The 19,369-nt window shown below is 40.1% G+C and overlaps 1 protein-coding gene across 1 annotated transcript in view; it reads left to right on the forward strand.

Annotated features, from left to right (window-relative positions):
* Window positions 1-17,426, forward strand: part of LRGUK (leucine-rich repeats and guanylate kinase domain containing) — a gene marked incomplete at both ends in the record, with an annotated part of 30,010 nt that extends 12,584 nt beyond the window's left edge. The window contains 6 exons of the mRNA XM_010184487.1: window positions 1,371-1,477; window positions 5,732-5,851; window positions 9,335-9,431; window positions 10,487-10,600; window positions 16,061-16,262; window positions 17,313-17,426. Of these exons, the coding sequence (XP_010182789.1) occupies window positions 1,371-1,477; window positions 5,732-5,851; window positions 9,335-9,431; window positions 10,487-10,600; window positions 16,061-16,262; window positions 17,313-17,426 (754 nt within the window). The remainder of the gene's footprint in view (window positions 1-1,370; window positions 1,478-5,731; window positions 5,852-9,334; window positions 9,432-10,486; window positions 10,601-16,060; window positions 16,263-17,312) is intronic.
* Window positions 17,427-19,369: the final 1,943 nt, after the last annotated feature.

Consider the following 19,369-nt stretch of genomic DNA (forward strand, 5'->3'; position numbering starts at 1 on the left):
GCTAGAGCTGTTAGGATTATCAACTGCCAATTGGGGTTGGATTTCAGGGAATTATCCTTTAAAAATGATCCTTACAAGAAATCCATCACTCCTAACTTCAGCTGCATAAATATAGATGTTGATCCTCTTTGTCTTATGTGCAATGTGTTTTCCTTCCAATAAAATTTTGCATACATTAAAGACATTTTTCTTTCTCTATGGGCTGCTAAAGTATGCCTGGATGACTGGTTTAGACCAGCACTTAACTTTTGAATGACTTAAGTTCTTTCAGAAAATCCTTTCCTTGTGTTATTGTAGGACATCTACTCTAGCCTCATAAATTCTGTTGTTAAACTGAATTTGGAGGCAGCAGCTCTTCTGTCTCGCTAACACACACAATGGATATACAGAAATGTTGTGGTTTAGATCAGAAGTGAAGCTCCCAGTTGCCCAACTTGCCACGCTTGATTCTCATTGTGGAAAAGTCTCACAACATATGAACTAGACCTCTTTAGGACTAACCTTCACCAGAAGATGTGCACCAGGCTGTACCCAACGTGCTTCTAGCTACTAAATTCACAACAAAGGACTGAATTAAAGCTAGAGTGGGCTCCCTTACCCCCAAAATAATGTGGATATTGGGTCACAAGTACTGAATATTTTGCTTTGAAGAAGCCATTCCTATTGCACCATACTATTTGCTATTACAGGCATGGCTGTCATCGGAGCTCACGGCGGTATTTTGTAGCAGTGTCAGCCAGTTGATATTTGATGTTTTACACGAAATGACTCAGTAGTTCTTAAACTGTTTTTGAGCGGGTAGCATTAACAATACCAAAAAATCCAATACTCATTAGTGGTCAGTACCCTCAATAGAGCTTTCAGCAGAATGGATGGAGGGAATTCTTGGAGTTTGAGTGCTGTTCCTCCCAGGAAAGGCAGAAATGCATTGTCAGGAGAAAATTGTAGTTTGCTTACTTTGTTAATGCCCATTCTGTTCCTTTTCTGATGAATAAATGAATGGCTTCAGTCCCTATGGATTTTGGTTCAGCATCTTCCACCAGCACTGAGAGAATGCAAATTAATGGATAATTAAAACCTAAGAAAAATTACTTTGCATCTTATGTGGCATCCTGTTTTCTTTCCAGTAAGAGGTTGAATATATTAAAGATGGCAAGCTATGTCTGGCTGCCTTTCATCCATCTATCAAATTGTGCTTAAACCTCCTGAAAAGATTTATGTAGCAGAGCGCTCACAGACAAGCCAAATAGAAAACTGACCCTCATAAATAGGAAGCCATCGTTATTCACAGTGAGTTGCACAGCATATTGCAGCTGGAAACAATTACATCACTGCTCTTCTTTCTTTTTGCCCCTAAACTGTTCCAACAGGTTGCTGCCGTGAATAAATACGATCCTCCTCCAGAAGTTGCTGCTGCTAGAGACCATATGACTCATGTCATGTATAGTGTCCTGCAACCCCAGAGAGTCTTTGACAGGTAAACCTACCTCCACTTCGCATCAGCTCCTGAGGGTGGCACTCAAGTAAAGCAGAATATGTTGTCATATTTAAAGGGACATTTTCCTATCTCTCTCTCACCTCTAAATTAAGCTAGCAAAGAGGAGAAGTTCCCATAGTAAGCTGGTAGCAGCCTGGAAATTAAGCAAATCTTATTTGGTTGAAATTGATTATGAGATGAAGTTCGTCGTTCACCTCTAAAGTCTGAGACAGATTGTCCACAGCTCCATTTCTTTTAAACAATCTGTTCTAACAGATGGCCGTTTGCACCATAAATGAAAGATGCAAAATTTCTCTCAATACCCAACGGCAATGTAAAAATCTCTAGAGGGAGAAGAGAGCTGTAAAACATAGCTTCTTCCTATTCTGCTTAGTCCATCTCTTCACACTATTGGCATCCCATGGTGAACAAAATGGGTTTATTTTGTGGCTTTAGGGCACATTTTATATTCATAAGGTGAAATTTTCAGGTTTGTACTTAGGGAAGTCCAGTCTTTGGGAGGAGATGATGCTACCTGCCACTTAAATCACGGAAGGGAGAGGCACATCCATGTTCTTTTTCCAACGTTGCCATTGCCAGGTGGCATCTCTCAGTCTCATTTTGCATCTGGAAAAGAGAAATAGCCATACTTTGCTGCTCTGAAGGTGTGATATTTATGAGTTTACTTGATGAATGCTTGGAAAATGCTATGACATTGGTGGAAAATACTATGAAATATATGTGGTTTCTTATTATATTGACTCCAATGGGCATTGAGATCAGCTTTTGTGCCCCACACCCTCTTTTAGCACTATTTTGGACATCTTAATTCATAATGAGTAACCTGATTTAAGATCCATGATTTAATAACTTAGAAATTTGTATTTTTAGAATTTCTTTCTTGTGACTCATGTGTTTTCTGGGATTGTCGATGAAAGACAGGAACCATCCCAGTGGTGATGATAGCTCTGAGAATTCATAACAGCCTATTGAAAAAAACCCTGAAGATTTATTTACTGTTTTGCAGAGTTGAAGGTTTCATTAAAAAAACCAAAACAAACCAAAACACAATAGTTTTACCTAAAGGCATGGATTTCTTCCAATGCAGACATAGGCTCTGTTTAAATATGTTTATTGGATTGTGCATGTGTGTCTTCATTGCTGGAAAGAAACAATCCTGCCTTCTGTCAGAGGTATTGTATACACAAACATATAAACATGCAGACCAGCATTTATGGTACTTACCAAAATTGTTAATGATGCTTTGAATGTTTGCCCATGCTCAGCTGGAAAGCACACAACACAGTCATTAATGAAATCCTCCTAATGATGATGCATCACAGTCTTCTACACTATAAAATGCTTATTGGAACCAGATTGGTGTAGTTCATTTGTATCTATATTTTTAGATAAGATTATCATTAATTCTGGTTTAGTAATATAATTAATTCTGATTTAGTAATATCTCTATTTAAAAGAAGACCACCCTGAAAACAAAGTAAAAAATTGCATTGTTGCATACTCTGCAGTCAGAAAACAGTAGCATTAAGTTTCTTTTGCCATTCCCTCTCTCTGTGTGATTCTGTCTTTAATTACATGGTAACACATCACTGAACAGTATTATGTGTATTTTTGCCCTACTGTAAGTGCCTGTGGCATTTAAAAAGGTAGCTTGGTCAGAGTTACAACTGCTATGTGGAAAGTAGAAATTTAATAACAGAGTGCTCTTCAGTCTGTTGGGCAAATACATGATGAGACTTGGTATCTGGCTATTGAGGATACATTCATTCAGAGAAGAAAAAGAGAGCATGATTATTTTTAACAATGAAGGTAATTAACCATTGGGATAATTTACCAAGGGTACCAAGAATTCTCCACAACTGGAATATTTATAATTAAATTTGATCTAATGGAACCCCAGGTATCAGGCTTGAAACAAGAACTAACTTGGGGAAATCCTGTTTTCAGCGTGATGAGGAGAGTCTGACTTTGAGGATCAGTGTAGTCCCTTTTGGCCTTCAAATCTATTAATCTTGCACAGCAGTGTATTACTGTACTCGCCAAAGATGAAGGAAGCTGAAAGATGAACTTTAAAGAAGCCAAGATCTCTTTACTAGATACTGCTTACAAGGTGTAGGAAAATAAAACGTTTCATTTATCTTTTGAGAACCGGTAAGTGGTGATGTAATGACAGGTAGGATTATGGAAATGTTCTCCATGTTCTTCTAATGAAATAATAAATACGAGGAATTTGAGCAATGGAAATTTATTTAAGGGCATTTGAATTCCGAGTATAACCATGTCAAGTTACGATGTATTGTGTCGGTACTGGATATAACACTTCCTTGTAAAAGAAAAGGTTACGGAGGAATTCTGCACTTTGCAGGCGTGTAGCAGGTTCTGTGCATGGAGAAGGACTATATTAAAACTGTGCCGAACATAAGGGTCTGTCTTCACAGATCTGCCTTGACATCATTATTCACGAAGGGCATGGCCTTGAGCAAGAACAAGAACCTTTCTCCTATGTCTTGATAAATTCGGGATTTCTAGCCACTAAGCATGTTTTGTGGAATTCTCATCTTTGAAATGGTTTATTTATAATATTTATAGTATAGCGTGGATCTGTAGTATCCACAACTGTCTCTCATACCTCCTGGGATCGTCTTGTCTTAAACTGGTCTTTTCCTTACCATAAATGTTGGAAGACCAAAAGACAGTCTGAACAGCTCAAATAATCAAAAGAGGAGGAAGATTTTTCTGGATTTGAACAGAATGTCACAACCTAACAGATTCAGATAAGGAATTTTAAAATGCATTTTTACCTTCTCCAGTATTTTTAATGTGTTGTGCTAATAAGCTTATTGTGCTAATGTTGTCTAATGTTTTGTAAATCTGCACACCAAGTAAAGTATCCTTAATTCTCCCAAGAGTTCTGCAACTGCCTTACTTTCAAATAGTTTAGTGGATGGAACACTAAGCCAGGATCTGGGTTCATTTCACGGTTTAGTAACAGCACATATGTACAGTCTCGAACCAGCCTTTTAATTTATTAGGTGTATCTGTTATTTCTTCTGTGAGAATCGTACTCCACAGGAGAATTAGGAGACTGAACCGCATTATCATCTTAGTGCTTCTGAAGCATTAAGTCCCATTATATACATATAATCTGGTAGAAAATAGAGCTGGTTTGCTGAACCTGAAAGAGGAGTAAAGCCATTACTTTGAGATATTTTTCCTCCATGCGTGTGTTGGATGGTTATCATCACTGCTTATGGAGTTAGTTACTTGTAAGAGAAAAGGTAAAAGAAATATACTCTGTTTTCAGGTATTTGTGTTCACCTGTCTTAAATCACATTAAATGGAAGCTTAATGCACATTGGTGGTTTTCTTCCACTTTAAATTTAGTTAAAGCTATTTAGTAGTTAAAAATGGGTGGGTTCGAAACTATTTCAACTATTTCTGACATTCTATCAAGTGGTGTAATCTTAAGATCTAGCTGAGATTTAAAATGGGAGTCCGAGGTTGCATTCCATTTTTAGCCTTCTAAATAAATTGTCGGACACTTAAAAGAGCAGGCATGCTATTCATTCTAGTATTTACAGCTGGGACTGGAAATCTGAGGATCCAACCATCTGCTCAGCGTGGAGAAAATGGAAGGTTTTGTATTTTCACAGCACTTTGGGTTCTTTTATTGTAGTGTTATTTGTGTTCAGTGGAGCTGAAGGATCTTAGTGGTTTTCATTGTGTTGAATTGAAGAGTTCTTTACAAATTTCCACCTTCATCTGGCAAGGCCATGGAAGTCAGCAAGATTACACGTAGGAGTGCGTAAAGGTTTGTAGGATTAAGTCCAGGTTCAAGCCAGGCTTATTATCCTGACCATTAAAATATTGCCATCTCTGCGATAGACTTGGAAAACTCTTAAACAAATCCCAGCAACACCGTAACTGCAGAAGGGAGCTTTAGAAAAGGCTGTAAATCAGAAAAGATTATAGCGGATATAACATTATTCCTTCTGCAAAAGAGACCCAGGGGTCTTTAATGCAGTATTTTGTGCTATTTTTATGTTTAAGAGCACATCAAACCGAGCACACGCTTCTCCCAATTTTTGTCTAAACTGTGAACAATGTAAGTAGTGTGATAGACAGATGAGATTAGTTGAAATGATGATAAAATCTCTGCAGAGGCTTTATATAAAGTTGCTGAAGACTTCATTTGTACATAATGTAATGACTCCTTGTTTTCCTTTCTTGCAGCACTTTACCTAGTCTTGATGCTCCCTACCCCATGCTGGTGTTAGTTGGCCCTCTGGCCTGTGGCAAGAGAGAGCTTACTCATAAGATCTGCAGACAGTTCAACGATTTCTTCAGATACAGGTAAGTTTGCTTCCTAAGTTTAAAAGAACACAAAGGGATCAAGGTATTGCTGCTGTTTTCTCTCTCTCTTTTTTTTAAGGAGGTTAAAAGATAAAGACAACCAATAAATGTTCATTGCTATGGATTTTATCTCTTCCTAGGGCTTGATTGCCTGAAGTCATCAAATATACTTTCTTAAAAAAAAAGGCTATTTAAATTATTGTGTTCTTTTCAAAGGTGAACAGCAAGCAAGCAAACAAAAATGTGCCATTTAATGCTCCTTTTATTGATCTGTTCTATCTATGCTCACTAATGCCCCTCAACCTAAGCATCTGTTGAGATATGTATGTGTTTCTCTTAATTTTTATGATGTACCTGCATGTAAACACATTAGCATGCATGTGCAGGCTGCATCCAACAGTTAGGAAAGGAAGCAAGTGCAGTCACTGGACCAGTTTATTATCCTGTGAGTAGTGTTATCAAAGCAAATGGCACCTTTCAGACTTCACCACCTGCCAAGAGGACTAATTCTCCCTTTCTGAAAGGTTTGAATTATGATCCTTAGTGCCTTGGGCTCCCTGTGTATTTAGTGGAGAGAAACTATCTCTTTCCAAGGGAGATTCAGCCTTTTTGAGTCGCTTCCCTGAGGTACCTACCTATTTTCAGTGCACGGGAGATAGAAGGCCTGGCTAAGTTAGATCACCACTATCTGATGCCTAAAATTAGATGGTGCAAGCTGTTTCTCTTATCCATCCATTCCGTTCTTCACAGTACCTAAGTTTCATAAGTCCTATGGCACACACTATCCTGTATATTGTTTCTCCTCTATTTTCTCCTTTGTTTTATTACGTGAATTTATCCATTCATTTTTAACCAGACTTTGGCCATAGTTTCACACGTATAGCTTTTACCACAATAGGACCTGGGACAGGCTCAAGAGTTGGGCAGAAAGAAACTTAATGAAGTTCAACAAGGGCAAATGTAGGGTGCTTCATTGGGGAAGAACAACCCCATGGATCAGTACAGGATGGGGCTTGACCTGCTGGAGAGCAGCTCAGGGGAAAAAAGACCTGGGGGTCCTGATGGACAGCAGCTGACCATGAGCCAGCAATGTGCCCTCTTGGCCAAGAAGGCCAATGGCATCCTGGAGGGCATTAAGAAGAGTGTGGCCAGTAGGTCCAGGGAAGTTCTCCTCCCTCTCTACTCTGCCCTGGTGAGGCCACATCTGCAATACTGCGTCCAATTCTGGGCTCCCCAGTTCAAGAAGGACAAGGAGCTACTGGAGAGAGTCCAGTGTAGAGCCACTGAGATGATGAGGGGACAGGAGCATCTCCCATAGGAGAAAAGGCTGAGAGAACTGGGGCTGATGAGCCTGGAGAAGAGACTGAGGGGGGATCTCATTAATGCTTATAAATATCTCAAGGACGAGTGTCAGGAGCACGGGACCAGACTCTTTTCAGTTGTGGCCAGCAACAGGACAAGGGACAATGGTCACAAACTGGAACACAGGAAGTTTAACCTAAACATAAGAAAAAACTTCTTTACTGTGAGGGTACCAGAGCACTGGACCAGGCTGCCCAGAAAGGTTGTGGAGTCTCCTTCTCTGGAAACATTCAAAACCCGCCTGGACGTGTTCCTGGGTGACCCTGGGGAGTTGAACTGGGTGATCTTCAGAGGTCCCTTCCAACCCCTACCAGTTTGTGATTCTGTGACACTGGTGCACTTTTAGGTACTGAAATGGTGTAAGAAAGGGACCCCAAGCACATGCAGATGTAAGAATAACTCCTCAGAGTTCTTAGCATCTCAGGACCATGCTCTGCGTGTCGATGTGAAGTGTAGTAGTAGCCTTCTCTAATGTACTACACCATGGTGAAGGAGCTCACATATGTTTCTGTCTGCTCTGTACTCAGATTATAGCCACTTGCTGCATTAGATCATTAAACTGGCAAGTTGAAAGGACATTTTAAGAAAAGATTCGTGCAAGCTGTGTGGCTGGAAAAATGATATTTTTGCCTTTCTTTAAAGCAACTGCTCTGTTTTGAAATACTAGATTGGAAATTACAAACTAATTGGATACCAATTGAAATTTTCCAAGCACTATGTGGTTTTTTTAAGAGCATTGTTTTTATGCTTTGTATTTTATTTCCTGAAAGTTTTATACGTGAGGGGGAAAAAAAAAAGGGAGAGAGACAGAATCTTAACAGAGCAGAAAATTGCAACCATAAAGCAAAGTTGTATTTTAATTATTCAGTGGAGATTTAAGCAATTTTATGGCTTACACTTTTAAATTTCAAACATTCCACTCATTAAAAATGTATTTCATGCAAGATACCCTGGCAGTTGGAATGTAAACATGGCCTTGCAATTAAAAAAGGTTGTAATGTTTAAAAGTGTTTCAAAAAATAAAGTGAAATTGGACCCTCAAACCATCTGGCTGGTGCTCAGGAATGACCTTTAAAGCTGGATGCGTTCATAATATCTTAAAGAAAATCAGGTCTTTGAAGTGAAATTTGACAGAGTTCATGTGTAGCACACTGTTCCCATTCGCCACAGCTTGCTGATTAAAAAAAAGTGGTGCCCTCTAATGCCGTGATAGTTTAGATCTCTCAAATTCTGCATTATAGACTGAATTCTTAATGGCTTCTAACTCAGCTACCTTGAATACATGAACAGAAATGGCCTGGTAGAAGGTATACTCATATATTTTGCCTTATTTCCAGGACAATCCTGCAGAAGTCAGAGTTAAAATGTTGGTGGGAATCAATGCCAAAGGTCCATATTACACTTGTGTGCTTGTTATCCTACAATGTAAAAATTAAAACCAAGACCAAAGCATAAACAAGTAGCAAATAGAATTACCTAATATGTCACTCTAAAATTGTTAGATACATTGACTTCACTGCATTTTTGGGGCGTTTTGAGTTTGTTTATTTTTAGTGTTTCTTTCTGGTCGTAAGCTCACATATCTGAGGTTTATGCAATTGTCCTTATGTGATGGCAGGCAATTACTTCTCCTGCCTTGTATCCCGCTTATCTCCCTAGTTTCAGGATTGTTTCTCCTCTTACTATTAGGGGCCTATTTAAAGATTGGTCTTTATATCTCTTTCTTAACCTCACAGTTCAGCCTATCTCCTAGTCTCCGTTTTCATATTTAGGATTCTACTTTATATCATCCACAAGCTGACATAACTGGGAAAAAAATGGTTTCATCATTTCTCTATTGCAGGGCGCTGTGACAGCTTCAGTTCAGCCTACCCTGGCTTGGGTGGGGATTTATAGCCAAAATGTAATGTTACATTTAAACTTTTTTTTTTGTATTTATGGGTTAATCTTTCAAATATGCGGCATTAGTGGTATGATTTGCACCTCTTTATATTTCTCGTATTTCTTCTCTTCTTAAAAATAAAATGATTTGTAGTATTCCCCTTTTCCCCCCCTCATATTCCATAGCTGCTTCTATGATTGAAAACAGGTTATTTCTTTATTATACCATATATCTTCCAGTCCCTGCCACACTACCAGGGCAGCTTACTTTGGCGAAGAAAACAGACTTGATTACTATTTCATTTCTCAAGAAGCATTTGACCAAATGGTGAACACAGTAAGTACCTAACTAGTATCCTAGTAGGCCTATTTCCTACAGCCAGAGTGAATTCAGCTTTTCTGTTCAGATTTGCTAGCTTTGGGGTTTTGGTTTTGGGAGTTTTTGGGCTTTTTTGTTTGATTGTTTGGAGCTCTTTATATTCCATTGGTGTCTGTGTGTGCATGCTTATTCACTCACAGTTATGTGGCTTAAGTTCATACACAAAAAGCAAAATTTTTTTGTATATTTATGCTGTCTTTTCTTCTATATGCATATTTTTTCCCATTTTTTCAAAATCTTCCAGCAACCCTGCAGGGAATGCAGTCTTTTAAAGTCTAGCAAATTCACCCTAAAGGCATCATGTTTTTCTCTGAAGGCAGTGTGCCTCCAGCTACTGTTTCTGATGCCTTTTGCTGCCTGCAATAAAACTTCGGCTTGAAAAGCCACAACAGAGCTCATTATTTGTACATATGCAGACAAGGGGAGCCAACAGAGTCTTAAGCAACTGATATGGTCTAATGATAACTCAGTAATCAAGTAGTTTAATTTTAAAAGAATATAATCTGCCTACATCTTTCCAGAGGTACTACTGGGAACCAAAGTTTCAGTTGTCAGGTTTTAGCTTTGAAATTTCTTAGCCAATTATGCATTCTCCTTGCAGATTTGCTTCTGTCCTCTCTTTCCTATGGCATCTTCTCTTTTATATGGCGTGGCCATACGGTTTGATGTAATGTCAAAAAGAAAAAAAGAATGCCCCTTGCTTTAGATCTGGCTTTCTTTACAGTACAAATGAATAAACAATGAAAGCTGTAACATGTCAGCAGCTTGTTGTCAAGACACTGGTGTTTTATTATCCATGAACAACGTTGGAGCCCGTACCCTGCAGGACTGGCTCTGTGCTCCTCTCTGCAAATTTTGTGCTCCCATTGGCGTCATTGTCATCGATGATTTAGGCAGGGAGAAACTTTGTAGGGAGAGCAAGCAAAGAAGTCCAGAGTGATTATGCTCCTTTAAGAAAGTTGTTTCCCTTAAAATATTTCCTTCATCATCATACTTGCTGGTTTGAATTTCAGGGGAAGTTCATAGCGACCTATAAATACAATGGCTATTGCTATGGACTTGGAAAAGACACCGTTGAATCGATTGCCAGAGAGGGTCTTGCAACCTGTGTTCACTTGGAAATAGAGGTAAGGATTACTTCTTGCCTGACCATTTTTAATGAGTCATTCTGGGAAAGCTGTCCTGGGGAGGAATTAATGGAGTTTGACCAAGTCTCTGTCTAGGCAGCTGAAACAAACCTATTAGTGACGCAAGAGACATCACATGGCCTTCTGCCCAGCCTACAGCTGATAATACATCTGAAAACAAGTTGTGTGGGCTGCATTAAAGTCACTGGATATAGAGTTGTTCAGTCAGATGAACTGCATGCTCCACTGTCTGTATCAAGCTTGAGAGCAGTCCCAAGGAGAAGGAGTTGGGGGTGTCAGTCACGTCAGTCAAAAACTCAACATGAGCCGACAATTCTGAACATGAGGAAAAACTTTTTTACTGTGAGGGTGCCAGAGCATGGCCCAGGCTGCCCAGAGAGGTTGTGGAGTCTCCTTCTCTGCAGACATTCAAGACTCACCTGGACATGTTCCTGTGTGACTTGGTCTGGGTGATCCTGCTCTGGCAGGGGTTGGACTGGATGAGCTTTTGAGGTCCCTTCCAACTCCTCATATTCTGTGATTCTGTGAATGTGTGCTTGCAGCTCAGAAGGCCAATGGCATCCTGGGTTGCATCAAAAGCAGTGTGGCCCGCAAGACCAGGGAGGGGATTCTGCCTCTCTGCTCTGCTCTTGTGAGATCCTACCTGCAGTGCTGCATCCAGCTTTGGAGTCTCCAAAACAAGAAGGCCATCAAGCTGTTGGAGCGAGTCCAGAGGAGGCCACAAAGATGCTCAGGGGCTGGAGCACCTCCTCTATGAGGACCGACTGAGTGAGTTGGGATTGTTGAGGCTGGAGAAGAGAAGGCTCTGAGGGGACCTTATTGCAGTCCTCCAGTTCCTGAAGGGGTCCTACAGGAAAGATGGGGAGGGACTTTTTACAAAGGCAGGGAGTGATAGAATGAGGAAGAATGGTTTCAAAGTGGAAGAGGGGAGATTTAGACTGGATATTAGGAAGAAATTCTTGACTGTGAGGGTGGTGAGGCCCTGGCCCAGGTTGCCCAGAGAAGCTGTGGGTGCCCCCTCCCTGGCAGTGCCCAAGGCCAGGTTGGACGGGGCTTGGAGCAGCCTGGGCTGGTGGAGGTGTCCCTGCCCATGGGGGTTGGACTGGGGAGGCTTTAAGGTCCCTTCCAACCCAAACCATTCTGTGATTCTATGATAGGCAGCTCTCCATTCATTGTACGTAAACCACACCTGACATTCCCTTTATGGACAACCACATTTAGTCAGACGGATCCTGCTGCTAGCTTCTTAAAACTTCCTGACTGAATTTTTGATCTTCAGTAACCTCATCTCTTTGCTGTATCTATACCTCAGCTTTTCACCCGCGTGCTTTCCCCTCATCTGAAGCTTCCAGTGGGATGAGGCTAGAGCTGCACACCTAGTGGTCACCCATAAAAGAATGCAACGTTTCTCCTTTGCTAATGAAACAATGTAGGAAGTATGCAGGCCTGAGGCAACATTTTGGTCAGAACTATTAAAAAATGCAATTTCTTTGAGGTTTTGCTTTACCCTCTCTGAGATCTGTCAGGTACACAAGCACAGATGGCAGAATCTCAGAAGTCGTGCTGTGTTAAGAAACTAGGACACAAATAAAGTGTCAAAACCTATCTGGTGGCATCCCAAAAGAATAACTTCTTATCTAATTTTCTAATTTTGTACTTCTCATTATCTTTTATCAAGATTTACCAGCTAGGGGTTGAGGTGACAAAAAGGAAAGGCATGCTACATTTCCTTCCAGATTCTCTCTACAAAATAAGCTCCATCTAGACGAGCTTCCAAAATGAGAGACTACAGAGTGGCTAGGGTGTGACATTGGGTGTCGCTGGGTTTCACTGTGTTTGTAGGGCTCAGCTCTACCTCTGGGGGATTACTACAAGTTCACAGACACTATGGTACTCCATGATAGATGGAAAAAAATAATAGAGATAAAAAAGAAATGTAGGAGACTGCAGTGCTAGGATCCTATGTCGTGCATCCAGAGTTAGGGAAATGACTAGGGAGACGAGCAAAAATTCATGCTAGATTTAATTAGATTTAGAAGGACAATTTTATGAAACTGATGATCAAAAAACTAGTTTTCAGGTAAGAACCTTAGTGTTCATAAGGAGTTTTAGTCCCCTTTGGCCCAAATAAATCTGTACACGTTTACTGACTTGCATATAAATGCACAAGTAACAGAATAGCAGCATGTCATTAAAAAATTAGTAGCTTCTTGCTCAAATGGTCCACAATTTAATGCTGCAATCCTGTTCTTAAGTGCCTGTTATGTGACTGATATTAAACAGCGAGTTAATAACTTAATCCCTGTGTAGTTCCATTTCTTTTTTTTCCTCAGTCTTGTCAGATCTGTGAATCACCCTCAGTCTCCACTGATTGCAATAGGCATTGAGTGTGTTTGTTGTCTTGCCAGACAGACCCTAAATTTACACGGGAAGAAAAATAGGAATAGATTAAATATGATGGAATAGGGTGCCTTTTAAAGCTGTCAATACTTCACAAAGTAGATGTGTTATCAAATAATTTAGGAGAAAGAACTTAATGGGATGTCATGTTTATTCATAAGGAGGTTAACCCAGCAACATAGGCAGTGACCGTAACTTTCACTGGGTATTGCTGAAGCTACAGACATGGACAGACAGCTGAGGAACTCCTTTGTCACTGAAGTTTCAAGATCACGTAGTAATTATGCATAGTCTGGTATCACTGTGGACTCTGCTAGCAGATGAGAAACAATAATGGTGAGTTATGTATCTGAATAGAAGTTATCCAAGTCCATTATCTTCTGCAAGACTCATAACAAAGGTGATTTAGCACTATTAAAAGAAATTTTAATTATGATCTGTGGGCTGAGACTAAAAATTTAGAGCTGTTCATTCCCTTTAATCTAGAGTATATCTTTCTCTGATAAAGGAGACTACCACCAATTTTAGAAGTTAAATCGCGCTGAGTCTACACTTCCAGTTAGTGAAGTTGCTGCAATTCTGATGCGTGATTATGTGAGTAAGCACGTTGATAAAGCTTTCTCTTTGATCTTGTAGCCACCAATACCTGCAGAGCAATTGAAGAAGCTGCACATTCCAACCAAGGTTGTAGAGGCAAAGTGGCTAAAGTGTCTCATCTTGCTTCCAGAAATATAAGTGTACCTTGACTCCTGCAAAAGACCGCTCCCTATTGCACTTGTTGCTGGTTATTTAGTCATTCAGGCTAGGAAGCCAAAGGAAGTCAGATACAATACTAGTCACATATTTTCTATAACCCCATGCTGTTAACTGAAGAAACTGAAGTGCCTTAGCTATGTTAAATGAATGGACATCTTCAACCCAGGTAGTCCTTTGATCTTTCTTGACCTCATACGGAAATTCAGGAAGCTCAAATTTTGCTCCTTTTTTATTTTCCAAATACCTCTTTGGTTTCGAAGTGTCAACTTCTGTATTCTCCCATTCTTTATTTTAAGGTCACTTTCCTTATACTCTCTTTATTTCATATTAGACAGTCACTCATCCTATTGTCTCTGTACAACAGATTTATTGGGCACACCAGAAGCTTTCTGTAACTCTTTCCTTCTCCTCGCTCAACTCATACTATTGATGGGCCAGAAATCATTTGTTCGTGGTGAAACTTCAGATGAGGAAGGTGTAACTAGGCTGGAAGGTAGATCTGCTTTCTGCTGGTCTGATCTCTGGATAACTACAGGCATAGGTGAAAATAGGTGATTATATAGCTGGATGCAAAAAGTTCTGTGCCTCAAATTCTCCCCTTGAGCTTTCACCAAAATAAGTAGGATTTTCCCCAGAACCACTCCCTGAAATTTTTAGAATGGATCAAAAGTAGTGTTCCATACTTATAATGCTGCAACCAGGGAAAAAAACAGACTAGCAGGTGTTCCACTTGTTATTGGGTTTTATATGATTTTGCTTGTATTTGACTGTATTCTAGAATTATCTGGAGAATCCCAGCTTTAAGGATGTGAGGATTAGTTCTGATAAGTAGTGAACGGTGCTCAGATTTGACATATTTGTCCCTCTCTGTTCCTACCCACTTTAGTGACAAGGTAAATTGTGCCTCAAGGAAAGTGAAGTAAGCTTCTCTACATTTACTCTGGTGCAATAATGTGCATGGCGTCCTGTAACATTGGATGATTTGTTCATCACCACCCACTACAATGGTTGTTGGTTTGGTTTTGTTGGGTTTTTTCCCACACTGATCATCAAACACCCAAAATGATAGTTTATATATATATGATCATATATGCGGAAGTAAAGCCAAGAATTTATTGTTAGCATGATGGAAATTTTAACTGTAATTTAAGAATCATCATTAGTCTAATTATTACAGAAATAGCAAGAATAATAACACATTATATACTGAAAAAATCCCCATAATTATAATACAATTAGAATTGTAACACATGCTTCTTTGTTTCTCTCTGTTTTACTGGTGGTATGATCAACCTTTCACCACTCCTTTGAGTTCTAAGTCAATGGTTTCCCTCTGGTGTTGTCATTGAGAGGGGATATTACGAGTTGTCAACATCTGAGTCCTTTGCTGGGAGGATATTTATGTTGATAGTTTCTACTTTCTCCTCCTGGGATCCTCCTGGGGTCATTTCGTAAAATCAGAGAACGGATTTGGTTTGGATTGGAAAGGACCTTAAAGTTCATCCAGACCAACCTACAAGAAAGCCGGAGAGGGACATTTTGCAAGGACATGTAGAAATAGGATGAGGGGTAATGGTTTCAAACTAAAAGAAGGGAGATTTAGATTAGACGTTAGGAAGAAATTTTTTACTCTGAGAGTAGTGAGGCCCTGGCTCAGGTTGCCCAAAGGAGCTGTGGATGCCCCCTCCCTGGCAGTGCCCAAGGCCAGGTTGGACAGGGCTTGGAGCAGCCTGGGCTGGTGGAGGTGTCCCTGGCCATAGGGGTTGGACTGGGGGAGCTTTAAGGTCCCTTCCAACCCAAACCATTCTATACCAGCTTAGGAGAAACTATCAATTTGTTCGTAGTGGAAAGGTAAGTAATGCAGTAAGTTGTGCTGTGTGTCAGTACAGTAGTGTGAGTCAGTGATACGCGCATCTAGAATTACTAGGTCCTGATGGAGTAGAAAGGATGGAAAATAAGGAAAAGCCATTAACTGGTGGGTATGAGAAGTATGACACTAAATCATTGTGGAATTTGACTAAAAGGATTCTTTCCAAAGTATGTTTAGAATAATGTTAAACTACTCCTACAGTGCTTTCCACAGGTGGTCTTATAGCACTTCACCTTGAACTTGCCTATTTTGTGAAGTTGAATGCTAGATCTTAAGAGCTGTAGATTCAGGTTTCCAGTACTGGTTTCGCAGTAATTTGTGATAAACACAGAGTTGTCTTAAACTCACCTGCAAGTTCAACAAGTACTGAGTTTCAGGAGCAAAACGTTGCATTTCTCTGCTTAACTTTAAAGGGTGTGCGTAGCTTGAAAAAGACCTACTTTAAACCCAGATACATCCTGTTAGTACCAATGAACAAGCCAAACTATGAGGGACATCTGCGGAGGACAGGATTATTCAGCAGGCCAGAGATTGAAGAGGCAGTCTCCAGAGTGGACATGTACATCAAAATAAACGAGGATTTTCCAGGATTCTTTGATGCAGTAGTCAACACAGGTAAGTTAATCTCTTTCATACTATAAATCTGACTTCTAATGTCAGAGCAATAGATGGACTGAAACTGCTATGCAAACAAAGCCTCTGGCAAATATTAAACTAAGGATGACAAATGGTTTCATGCTAAGCATAACAGTTTAAATTACCCCTTAATTGATATTCCCAGTTAATTCTTGTCCCAGGAATCCGAAAGCTCTGGAGATCTGTCAGGACTGAATTACTCTGCTATGGCCAAGTTGTGCTTTTAGCCCATCTAGAAACCAAACCAACTGTTGGACTCAGCAGCACATTTATTAAGTATTGTCTCCTGTGAGAATATTCAAATGTGCCTAATTGCTTGGTGGTTTCTGGGCAGAGTTCAGAGGTGCTTTTGATCTCACAGACCTGATTATCTCTGGGCATGATAAGGTTTTGTTTTCCAAGTGCTGAAAAGCAGCTGATGTGCAGTCTGGGAACATCTCACCATAAAGAAGAGGCTGCTGCAAAGCTTTGCCTTGCAGGCCTCTTCTGCTCAGTAACTTGCTCAAGTCTCCCAGCCTCAAACAAGGAATGCGAGGATGGTAGATATTTAATTAAAAGATATGTTTTCTTCTTGATATTTAGGAATTTAGTATATCAAGTGGTAGAGAAGAATCCTTTTCTAGTTCATTCCATGTCTGCCCTTTTGTGGAGGTGATTTTTGCGGTTCACAGTGATGGTGAAATGTATCACTGTGATTTGAAATATTGTAATTTGTAGTTATTGTCAAGGACATATGGAGCTTACAATTTAAATATAGCATTAAAAAAATAAAACACAGTAAACCAAGTTGCAGAAGGAGAATATTAGGTGAGTGCAGAAATTGAGATGAATTTCAGATTATTTTCTTGACTGCTATTTATGAAGATGAAGATTTTTCTCTTGAAGAGATGAGCTGGATAAGTTAAGACTGCATTTCTGTGTCCAACTTCTGTGATTTGTAACTTTGTACTGATGAAAGCTTGGTTGTTTGGGTTTTTTTTCATTATATGTCCTTTCTCTCCACCATGAAATGCATATCCCTTTCTGCAGATGAATTGGATGAGGCATTCACGGAGCTGTGTTTTCTTGTAAAGACATACCTGGGTTTGGAGCCACCTTCAGTTTTTGATAGCATTCAGGACTTGAATAGCAGAGCAGAAGCAGGTACAGTGTCTGGGCACATGCTACTACGGTTTTTACCAGTAGAATATTCCTACTTATTTGTTACAAGAGTTGAAATCTGTGAATGATGCAACCTGTGAGACTGCTTGTTTCTGAAACCTCCACATTCTTTTCTATAATGGGTCTCCTGGGCCGATTCCTCCCTGGGATCTGACTCTTTGATGGAGATCTTTCCAGGTATTTTACATCACTTTGTGCCCTGAGACAGTAATATGCAATAAAAAGTGAGTTCCTGACTCTTCTGAGGATGCTTTTGGGCTGACGATCTCCCATTCGTTCCAGATGAATCACAAGCAAGATATGCGTCTGTGTCTGAAATCTTTGTGCCTATCAAACTGTTGAGAACTGAGAAAATGGCATGGCACTGAGACTTCACTTTGCTCTAGGACTTTACCTCTAGGATTGCCAGAAGTATGAAGAGGGAAAAAGGGAAAAGGAGTCTTAGTCTGGAGAAAAGGAGACTGAGGGGAGTTCTAATCGCCCTCTACAACTCCCTGAAAGGAGGGGATAGCGTGGTGGGGATCGGTCTCTTCCCCCTTGTAGCTAGTGGTTGGACAAGAGGAAATGGCCTTCAGTTGTGCCAGGGCAGGTTTAGGTTGGATACAAGGAGGGATTTCTTTACTGAAAGGGTTGTCAAGCACTGGAAGGGGCTGCCCAGGGAGGTGGTGGAGTCCCCATCCCTGGAGGTGTTTAGAAGATGAGGAGATGGCGTACTTAGGGACATGGTCTAGTGGTGGACTTAGGGCTGGTTCAATGGTTGGACTTGATGATCTTAGAGGTCTTTTCCAACCAAAACCTTTGTATGATTCTACCATTCTATGAAAACTAGGACAGTAAGATAAATGAAGTCAACTTAAAAATTCACTGTAAGTACTTTTGGGACTACCCACTGCAGGGTTAACCCAAATGAGCGGCAGTGTGTTTAAGAGGAGCCTTTTAGCTCTTAAATGACTGAGGCTGGACCGTCATGGTCACTTCCAGCTAATCCAAATGCATGCTTCTGCAAAAAGTGGTCATGCCAAACTCTCTTACCTATGCACTTCTAGTGTGCTCCTTGCTCTCTGATTGTGCAGCCATGTATAATCTGAATCAGGGAATGGTTCGATCCAAAAACTAAACTAGGAAAAAAAACCCAACCCAACTTTCAGACAGATCTATTCCTTGATAGACTCCTCATGCAGCTACAGAATTGGGACAAGAAGGGAAGGGTGTGGGAGAAGAGCTTCATGGTGGCCTGTGGAGGAAGGAAAGAGGACAACTCTTCTCAGAGGCAGCATAACTAAGATGAGCTTTAACTTATTGTGAGAGCTCAGCTGTAACCCTTGAATTTATTCCAGACAGGGCAGGTTACCAGCTGGGATGAAAGCAGAATATGATATTTAAAATACTGGAGAAAAAGAAATAAAAAACAGACATTATGGTAGCAAGATACTGCACAACATGGACTAACAAGAAGCTCATTTATGTGAACTCTTTCCTCTAACTCCAAGAGCCTCCATGGTTTATGACTGTCTTGGTTAGATGCATTACAACAGGAAGGTTAATGAGTTTCCTAAGCAACACAAAGCCAATATTCATGACCTTCTGTGTGGCTCAGGAGGCTGCAAATAAAAGTAGCTGAAAGGAGGGCAAAAATGTCTGAAAATGTTAATGAAGGATGGTGTAAAATTCATCAGTTCATCATTTCAAGTAATTTTGTATCCTGGAAGAATTAATAAATAGTAATTTCCCAGGGGACAAGAAAAAAGTCTTATTCACATATTGTGGCATCTCAGTGCTACAGCAGTGAGAACTTTTTTGAATAAACTTATTTAGTCTTAAACCATGTAGATTTTATTTTCATTTCCAGAGCTTCCGTGTTTGTTTGAAGTGAGAGAGAAGACTTCCTTGCCTTATTTACTATAATATTATTATTTACGTGTCTT

This window comes from Mesitornis unicolor, unplaced genomic scaffold (assembly GCF_000695765.1).
Source record: "Mesitornis unicolor isolate BGI_N332 unplaced genomic scaffold, ASM69576v1 scaffold1025, whole genome shotgun sequence".
NCBI classification, from domain to species: Eukaryota; Metazoa; Chordata; class Aves; order Mesitornithiformes; family Mesitornithidae; genus Mesitornis; species Mesitornis unicolor.